This window comes from Haliaeetus leucocephalus, unplaced genomic scaffold, assembly GCF_000737465.1.
Source record: "Haliaeetus leucocephalus isolate CR32 unplaced genomic scaffold, Haliaeetus_leucocephalus-4.0 Scaffold295, whole genome shotgun sequence".
Lineage (NCBI taxonomy): Eukaryota > Metazoa > Chordata > Aves > Accipitriformes > Accipitridae > Haliaeetus > Haliaeetus leucocephalus.
In genome coordinates, this window is record NW_010972731.1 from 1,661,947 (window position 1) to 1,671,608 (window position 9,662).

The window sequence follows — 9,662 nt, forward strand, 5'->3', positions numbered from 1 at the left end:
CCCTACTGAAATCAACTTGCATGGTTCCAACCTTCATGAAGCTTAGAAAAAGAATTTACAAACACCATAGATTAATAACATCTCCCTACAGAATAGATAAAAGTTAAATAAAAACACATTTCTAGTGCTCACATTTTGGGTAACTCCTTGCAATGTGAAAATGACAATATCCCACCCAGGAACACATTAAGAGAGGTATTGAGTACAGTTTCCTCCCAGTTTGCACTCTTTAAATCTTCCTGAGCCAGGTCTTTTACAAACCCAGACAGAAATATAACTGTATGGAGGCATCATCATTTACATAAACTCTCACTCAGGCATGTGCTCTTAAATGAAAAAAAAAAAAATCCAAAAAAACCCCAAGCATTGGGGCTGAGGGCAGGGAAGGGGTGAAAGTAAGTATGGTGACTTCCAGATCCCAGTCTGAGTTAGAAGGGAAGGGCTATGCAGGATTCAGAGGCGGGCTGTGGTCCCAGGAGAGACTAGGTTACTGTCAGTATAGCACTGAAATCCACAGATGCCTTTAAAGTATCATCACAGGTAAATATGGTGCCAGACTCCATTCTCCAAACTGATATATTTTACTCCAGTATATTTTACCTCTCTAAAAACACAAAATCTACCCACAGACCTCTGCTACTATATAATTAGGGAGGAAAGGCATTGATTGCAGAATTATACCAAAATATGTAAAAATACCCTTGTTAGCATCACTGCAAACATCTAGTATTTGCCATTACATGAGATGCATTTATTAGTCATACTGCAGGTATCTAATACTTGCCATTAGAAAACTGTAAAAATTAGTCTATTGCTGAGATTTTACTTTTCATTCTTGAATGTTCTAAAAGGCACCAATCCTCTCTGAATGTGGCCCTTCTTGTTAACAAAAGATCCAAGGAAACTTAGTGCAAACAATTTTCTCGGCCTCGTTGGCATTGTAGACTTCTCTCTTTAGTTACCAGCTGACCACGAGTCATAAACAAATTTTGCTGCTACTGTATCTTCAACTGCCATCCCTAAAAGAGAATTAAAGTCACCTTCAAACAATTCTTCAGCTGTACAAAATAATTTAGCTTCGGAAGGGAACAAGAGGACTCAGGAAGTTATCTAACTTGACAGAAACAGAAATTCTCCATCCCAAACACCTACAGTGTTACGTTCAAAATTTATAGCTATTATATAACTGTTAGGTGTACTATATGAAGCTAATGCAACAGCATGAATCTAGTTTTCAGTGTTCATATCACATCTTGGCCCTTTCAGGCACGTCACGCAGCTCAGAGCACTGCAATCCATCACCGCTTCCGCTCTTTCCCCCAAACATCAACTCCAACCCCACAGTACACTGTCACATTGTCTGTAGGTCAGACAGACTCCAGGGGCATAACAGCAGGGCATTCAGGTTGGAGCTGCATTAATAAACACTGCAGTCATGTGTTGAAAAACTGTGAAATGGAAAATGTACTTCTTCCTATTGTTTGTTTGCTTTCCTATCACTTTTTGTTACATCAGTCCTGCTAGATAAAAAGGGAAATTAAAAGGAAAAATGCAAATCACAGTCTAGTTTCTTGTGGACAGTGCATTGCCACAGCAGTTTTGAAGATGATCAGCAGCTTTCCCACGCATGGGGGACTTAATAAATAACAAGGCATTGTTTTCTGTCAGACTTGTACACAGGAGGGGTTGTTCTTACCCAGTGATTTAAACACTGTTGTTTTCTCAGGCAGGGCTGGTTTTGTACCCTTCACTACCTCTCCCAGCTCAGCAAAAATCTCTGCCTGTGAAACAAATACATATTTTATACAAAAACATAATATCCATACAATATGTTAAGAGAAAAACTTTTTTTGAGTGACTTCAAAAGAATGAACTCCTCCAGTTCTGCTATCTCAGAACTGACTCCTTTCCATGGTGTAGCAGATCAGTGTTCAGACAAATAATAGAGAAACCGGACAGAAATCACAGAGGAATGGAATGGTTTTCAGAGAAAAACAGCTGACAGACTTTCCTCAGTCAGTAAGGTTTTTTTTACAGTGGATAGCTTGTTACTTATCCAACAAAACACATGGGATTCCACACACCTTACTGTATCTGGACCTCTTATGTTAAACCTCAAAAGTGGAAATCAATTGTTCTGCAAAAACATTAAAAGAGAAAAATAAAACTCCATTAAACCTAAAAGAGTCCCTGCTGTCAAATTTCTGCAGATCACAGACTGTCTGCTTGGCTTCTGTTGTCCATTCTCTAGAGGCCTGATGTGTGTCAATCACACTGAAATCTTATGGGAAGAAAGTTACAGGTTTTAATAAATAGATTTGAAAAATATTTAACATAACTACCAAACATTGCAGGAAATGTAGGTCTTTCAAAAACAATACATTGTTATTGTACACAAAGGCCAATGCTGGAAACATGCTACTGTAATATGGTGCCATGTAATGGCCAACACAGAAGTTACATGGTTTTGGCAGAGACATATAAAAGTCTCAGTCTGAAACCAGTTTATCTTTCAGCCTGTGCCTGGAATGTGTTAACAACTACATCTGATGCTCTAAGAAGTTTCAGTGCAGCACATCATCGGTTTCATATACAAGCCAATTGCCACAAAAATAAAGTTCATAATTTAAGTCTTACCCCTGATAATATAACATCTCCCGATTCCGTAAGAGCAGCCTCTCTGGAATCCACAAACAGAACAGAATTCTTCATCAGTTCATCGTCCAGTTCTCTCCAGTCTGGTCTGCTTGCTCCAACAGCTAAGACAACAAAACTGATGAACTTGGGAGGAATGTTTAAAACAAATTCAAACCGTATTTTGTCCAAAAGACATATGTGAACTAACAATAGACATTATTGTGGAAATGCAATATACAAACAATCTGATGCTAGCACTGGAGACATGCTGAACAACAGAACAACAAAAAAAATAGGATGTGCCTTAGCAACTCAGAAAAAGCCTGGATTTCTCTCAACCTGGCTTCAGCTGACATATAGATGGCTGGTTTCTGTAAAGTGCTAACCCCCTAAATTTCCACTGATGTCAATGAAGGATGACATTGGGTCCAACCCCCCAGTTTACAGCTCATTAAAACGTACAGCATCCTTGACCTCTAGTCATGCAGATGCTGCTGGCGACAAAAGTCTTATATTCCCCATAAGCACAGCCAGAACAACTGGAATCAATTGGCCTTTGCATTTCAACCTGCTAGAGCATTAAACTGCAACTCCTCAGGAAGCAGAGTGAGATTCTTTGCTGACACTGTTTCCACCTCTTTGGTACACTAGTCAAACTGCTTCTTCCGAATAATGCTGACAGAAGAGAAGGGGAGGTAGCCCTGCTTAGCCCTTCATCATCTCTTACCAATACAAGAAATGGAAAGATGTGTAACTATGTATAGCTACAAAACAAACAAACCTTTGCTAGGAGCCTTGAAAATGACACAAGTATGTAAGTGTAACATAATTATTCTGTTCTGCTTACAGAAGGCACTGTTAGAATAAATTTTGATCATTTGGTGATTCAGCTCAGGGAAAATAATCTTAAGCTTATACAGACTACAACTCTTCCGCAGACAAACAGTAGCCTGTTTCTGCAACTGCCAAATTAACAGGTTTTTGTTGCTTTTTATTTTTTAAATAGAGTTAGCTAACACCTAATACAGCTCCTCTAAAATATTCAACAACTGATTTATCAGTAGAATTTCCTTGTCAGCAGACTCTGGGTAGCTGAGGCATAAGAAAATCATCTCCCTTTGTCCATTATCTCTTGTACCCTTGTCTTTCATCAGATCATTACCAAATGCCCTGAATTTTATAGTCCTTTCATTTGATCCAGACTGTGTTTGCTATGTGTCTACAGAGAAAAATAAGATTTGAAAAATCCCTCAATTATCCTGGACAGATGAGAACCAAAGTATTGTGCAGCAAAGACTTGGACATGCAGACAGAGTTCAATGTTACTAATTAGGATTTTTAAACCTATAGCCTTCTATTATTTCCTTGTAACTTTATAAGCAGTACAAATTGAGCAGGTTATGGATTTTTACTTATCTGGAGAAACTGAAAACAAATCAAGGACGTTAACTTTTTAACTATAGCAAGACAACTATAAACTTGTTATGGGCTAAAAAACAAAAAAACAAAACAATTATACTGTAGTCAAGTGTTTGTTAAAAGTGTCCAACTGTTACAGAATAATAAATTCCATGTTGCCTGAATACCTCTTCAACAGCAAAAATGCCTTGTTGGAGAGAGGGAAAAAAAACAAAAAGGAGGCAAAGAAAGGAGAGAGGTCTTTGTGTATGTGTCGCCTCAGGGACTGTAGACCTTAATTCATTTTGGTTGTACTTCTGGCTTCCACTCCATGACATAACACAGACAACAACATTCAATGACAAAGGACTAAATTGAGTTTGAAAAATTGGTAGGATGCTACTGGAATGTGGGACCTTCCTTTAAATTGTTTCCTTTGACAAATTGCTTTTGTCTTATTACCATGCTATTTGGAAAGTGCACAGGGTCATCTGAACCAGGCCCACAATTAATAAAATAAGCAAATGCTGGCATGTCCAGAGACTCCAAACAATAGCGTGGCAACATCATCACAAGGCCAGGGGGGAGGGAAAGAGGAAAGCCCCCCAAACCTCACTGTAGAGGACAGATTGTGAAGTTCAACTCAAGTAGAAAAACAAAACCAAAACGAAACAAACAAAAAACTCCACCTCAACATTATCAGCCCAAAAAGGAACAAAAGAGGAACTTACAAAATTGGGTGAAAAAAAGATGACATCTACCAGGGAAACAGCAGAATGAGCAGGAATTGCTTTGGAAATAACATGTTTGTATGGGTTATTTAAATGAAGAGCAAGGTGAGCATCAAGTGACAGCATGGTAGCAAAGATGATACACCACCAGGGAAAAAGCATATCCCATGCTCTAGCAAACATCCAATGCTGGAATATGCAGGAGTTCCAGCTCCAGACGACCAGGAAGACAGGAGTGGAAAAAGTGGTCCTCACTATATGGGAAAAGTTAAACTGGAAAGAATATTCATTCTGAGAAGCAGAGAGTACTGCTTTTCAACAGTTTCTGATGCTAAACAATGTAATAATAAATGTATCCTTTAAACAATGAGAACATAGCATACCATTGATATGGGCACCTGGTTTTACCCAGTCTCCAAATAAAATTGGTGTTGTTGCCATAGTGACTGTTATAATCACATCAGCCCCAGTAACTGCCTCCTGAGCAGAAGAGCAAACCCTCACTGGACCATTAACTGAATTAGCAAACTTCACTGCTTTCTCTTTGGTGCGATTCCATATCCTGACCTTCAAGAAAAAAAAAAAAAAGACAAACAGATTAGCTTGGAGAATTTCTCCTTGCTGAAGCAGAACATTGTTTCAGTTTTCAGTAGATAATTACATGTATCTAAACGTGGGGTTCTTTTCCCCTTTAATGTTCTTGTCCTACAAGTGACTAAATCTCATGTGTGGGCAGCTACATTTGAATGACTGCTTTGTGATACCAGAATAACAGCTCCTTGTAGAGCTGTATTTATAAAATACGAATATTTCCAATAAATATATTTAAGGGAAAGTCACAGAAAGCTCATCCAAGTATGGCACACACAGTAGGAGTTTCTCAGTCAGAGAGAAAAAGCCATCTGAAACTTGACTTTGTTTCCAATGCCTCCCCCTTTTTTTTAAAAAAAGCCAATATTTGAGTAAGAAATTCTACAGCTGTTCAGAGTATTCTTAGGTTCTGTAAAAACAAAACCAAAATATGATTAATCCCTTAACTTCATTGGCTGTAATATGATTTATTTATATTAAGTGCTCCTGAAACATAATAGAGAAAAATAGATGCATCCTGTTAAGATGTGTCCATTACCTCTTTAAATGTGAACAGCTCTGTGAAGATATCATAATGGCTATATGCTTGAACACCAGCTCCCAAAATGCACAGCACTTCTGCAAAAGCTGGCATTAACAACTAAACAGTATCAAATATTAAAAAAAAGAATATGTAAGGACAATATATTAACAGATATGACAAATATATATCAAAATACTACAAAAGAAAGTATCTTTAGTCTTTTTAAACAAACAAAAATGCTTTTATGCAAAAGCTAGTATTGATTCATATTAATATAAAACAAAATTCAACTACCACTATATATATATATTTTTTTTAAATACAAAAGCTAGTATCAATAGCACCAAAGTACATCTTGGCTTGATTCTGGTTTTGAATTGTCCAACACTCGAAATTTAGACCTAATGTGCAACAGCATGAGCCAATGCAAATTCTGGGGCCTCAGCACACTCCAGTATTAGTATACTACATCACACCTAGGTGACTAAGTGTAAAACTATAGTATTGATGTTCTGCACTGGTTGAAAACAGGGCTTATAATACCAAAAACTATCAGTCCTGAAAGCGGTAGCTGTGTGGGTAAGCTGGTCCTGGTAGCACTAAACTAAACTTCTTTTTTCAATTCACTGAAGCCATAAATCACACTACAAGGAAACTTTGCCAGTGTAAGAGCCATGATACGTATGCATCAGGTATTGTAAAAATAGGGATGGTTCTGAGGAACAAATATTAAAATTCAGTTCTACGATTGCTTTTCTAGTGTAGTTCTTGCCTGCGATTCACCAGTACTTGGCAAAGGTAAAGAGAGGGCCGCTGGAGTGCAGCCCAAAGCTATCCTTGTGTCTCATTCATGCATTTTCTGTAGCCACTCACTTCTGTATAAAAAGCTTTATAATTGTCTAGGCTTTCAACACTTCTTCTGCTGCAAATAAATTGAAAAAAATAATCTCATTGATCCCATTCTTTCAGTAGCAAGAACTCTTTTTAATGTTCCTTTCAAAGAGTCTGAAGCACTGATTTCAAAGGCTCCTTGCATAAAAGCATGGATCTTTGAAAAGCAAATGCCATAAAGAGGACAAGATGACAACTATGAGCTAAACCCAAACACTCCTGAAAATTTCCCAAAACAGCAGATGACAATGAAGGATCTGATCTTGAAGTCCCTTCAGCAGCCAAGCTCCTTTGAGGCCAGCACAGCCTTGACTGTGTAAAAACTGTCAGAACTGCCTAAGTATAGAATGGCTGAGAAGAATGAGGTCCTATAACCTCATGTCCGAGGAATCCATTGTAAATTGTTTGGTCCCTTGATTGAGCGGAAGCTCTTGGGGACAGGTTCTTCTCTCCAATTTTATGTCAGTTTAGCTCTATTGCCATAGATAGAGTCACGCTGGCATAAAGACTGCCACTAATGAAGTGGTGAGATCAGCCTTCAGTCTGATGCAAAGCTGATGGGTGAAAAACAGAGTGCTGGCCCTCTTCTTATTGCCTCATCCTTTGAGGTGAAGACCAAAACCCCACTGTGCAATGGATGGTGACTTGCTCTCCTCCCACTATTAGCAGCCCAGCCAAATATAGTTTTAAAAAAAAGAATTCAAAACCAAAAATTTCCAACTGAAATTGAAATGATGTAAAGCAACATACAGCAAGATATACCTCACCTGTCTTCAGACACTGAAGTTTATGGCTGTAGTCAGGGATAGTCATCTGGACATCTTCCAGTGACAGAGAAACTGACAGCCACCCAGCCACCTCTGGACAAGTCACCCATCTATCCTGGGCATCATGTATCTTAAGAGGACCCATATTGCCCCCTGGAAGTGTGCCTTTTTCCTCTTTCTCCAGGTCGAGTAAAACCCACTTGTCCTGGCCCGACAGCAGAACGTGTACATCTAAATAAAACTGAATTCATCACCACAGCTACATCACCATAAAGGAGTATGTTAAGACAAGCACAAAAGAAAAAAAATCACAGAGGAAGACACCTCAGTAAATTCCCAGAAGAGGATGCAGAATGAGCCACAAAAACATAGCTCAGACTCCTTCTCCAATGACACATAAAACGTTAAAGCCAGACATGACTCACTCAAAAGAGAAAACTCTGCTTTTAAGTTTTCCCCTGAAGGTACATATGTTATCATAAATTTAATTTAAAGCTGTATTGATGAAAATTCACATACACTGAAAGCCATTTACATTATTCCTTCTAGTTATTTTATATATAACACCACTAAATTTGTCCCAATTTAGGAAACAGAAGACATACCTTGGTAGCAATTGCAGAAACTGCAGCTGTTCGTTTTGCTGTAATCACACTGCCATCTAGGACCTTTTAAAAAAAAAAAGGTTCAGACAGACTTAAAGGAAAACTGAAAATATGAGTAAATACCAAACATTTTCATCCAACTTGTGAATTATGTGATATTACAGAGCACGGATGAAAATATAAAAGTTGGTAATTACTATTATACCAACCACAAACCATATAAAAATCACATGCTAAAGCTGGGCAGATTCTCTATTCCAGTTCTTCCATGTCATTCCACCAGCACAAATGGACTGAAAGCTGGTCAGAGCTGAGCCACCCCTAACACACAGCTCTTCATGCACTGCACTTCCCTGACTCTCCAACACAGGGAATAGATAGATATAACTGCAATACTCTGCACTCCAGTAAGACCAGGGACCAGTGTGAGCTGGCAGTGGTTCACGAGTCTGCACTGTCTTTCTTGGTCTGTACGAGATGACAGTAAAACACAGAATTACTTTAGTGCATATCATACACAGTGGGGCAGTCCTGCCTCAGTGTATATTAGCTGCTGCGTACAACTGAATTAAGGGGCTTAAAAAACTGACATGTTTTCTGATACAGTTTAGGAATAAAAGCCCAATATAGTTTTCCTGACCACTTTTGGCCCATTAATAATCTTTAGCAATAAAGTGTCATGAAAATGGTCAATATTCTTAAATTCTTTAAACAAAAACCAAATCAGACTCCAAATACTATTCCCTGTTATACTACTTGTAAATCTCTTTAGATTTAACTTAAAATGGTTCAAGATCAATTCTTTATTCAGCCAAGTTTTTTTCCTCCTTCAAACACAAGGTAAACTTTTCTTGATCATTTCTCTTTTCCAGTCACCCTGTCAGCCAACAGATTCCCTTCACATCACAAGCAGCAGTACAGAGCAGACAGAGTACACTTTGACACATATGCAACATATGAGGCTTTATGCCAAATCCTCCCTTGGCACAAACACATTTTCACTGATGACGTAGGTAAACTCAGGCCAATTCACACCAGCTCCAGCTTCTGAGAATCAGAAGGGAGAACTGACAGAGCATTAACAGAGGAGAATGCAGGATGCATGAAACTCACAGCTTTTAAAGAGCCATTTCTCGGGTCAAATAAGAGGACTGTCGCTTGGTGAGAAGGGACTGAGGAATCCTTCTTGTGCTCATAAAAAGTCACCAACTTGGTTGTCAGCGCATCGTCTGCGGCACTGTAAGCAGGCATGACCCCTAGGAACCTTATAAGAGAATTACTTACATTACTTATGTACCTTTAGCATGGGAACCTCCAGCCCCCAGCGCTGCTAACATCAAACGGCTACTGACCAGTTAACCAGTAACTCAGTACCAGCGACCTTTTCCGATGCTCTAGTCCCTTCCGCCCCGTCCCTTCCTCGCCGCAGACCCGACCTCCCGTCCCTCGCTCCGGCGGGGGCGCGGGCGGCACTCCCCCACCGCCCGCGTCCGTCCCGGCCCCCCCCCCCACACACACC

General features: G+C 39.2%; 1 protein-coding gene across 1 annotated transcript; it reads right to left on the minus strand.

Annotated features, from left to right (window-relative positions):
- Positions 1-875: 875 nt before the first annotated feature.
- Positions 876-9,394, minus strand: CRYM (crystallin, mu). Its single transcript, XM_010570192.1, has 7 exons — positions 9,257-9,394; positions 8,144-8,206; positions 5,896-5,997; positions 5,150-5,333; positions 2,638-2,759; positions 1,697-1,781; positions 876-1,019 (listed from the first exon to the last, which is right to left on the minus strand). Exons 1-7 carry the CDS (start codon positions 9,392-9,394, stop codon positions 955-957), a joined length of 759 nt encoding a protein of 252 aa, XP_010568494.1. The 3' UTR covers positions 876-954.
- Positions 9,395-9,662: the final 268 nt, after the last annotated feature.

Coding starts and splice junctions, on each gene's coding strand:
- CRYM (XM_010570192.1), bottom strand. CDS start 9,394: ATGCCTGCTTACAGTGCCGCAGACGATGCGCTGACAACCAAGTTGGTG. Junction 5,334..5,895: donor AGCTGTTCACATTTAAAGAG/GTAATGGACACA, acceptor TTTTTCTTGAAG/GTCAGGATATGGAATCGCAC. Junction 2,760..5,149: donor ACCAGGTGCCCATATCAATG/GTATGCTATGTT, acceptor TTGTTGTCTTAG/CTGTTGGAGCAAGCAGACCA.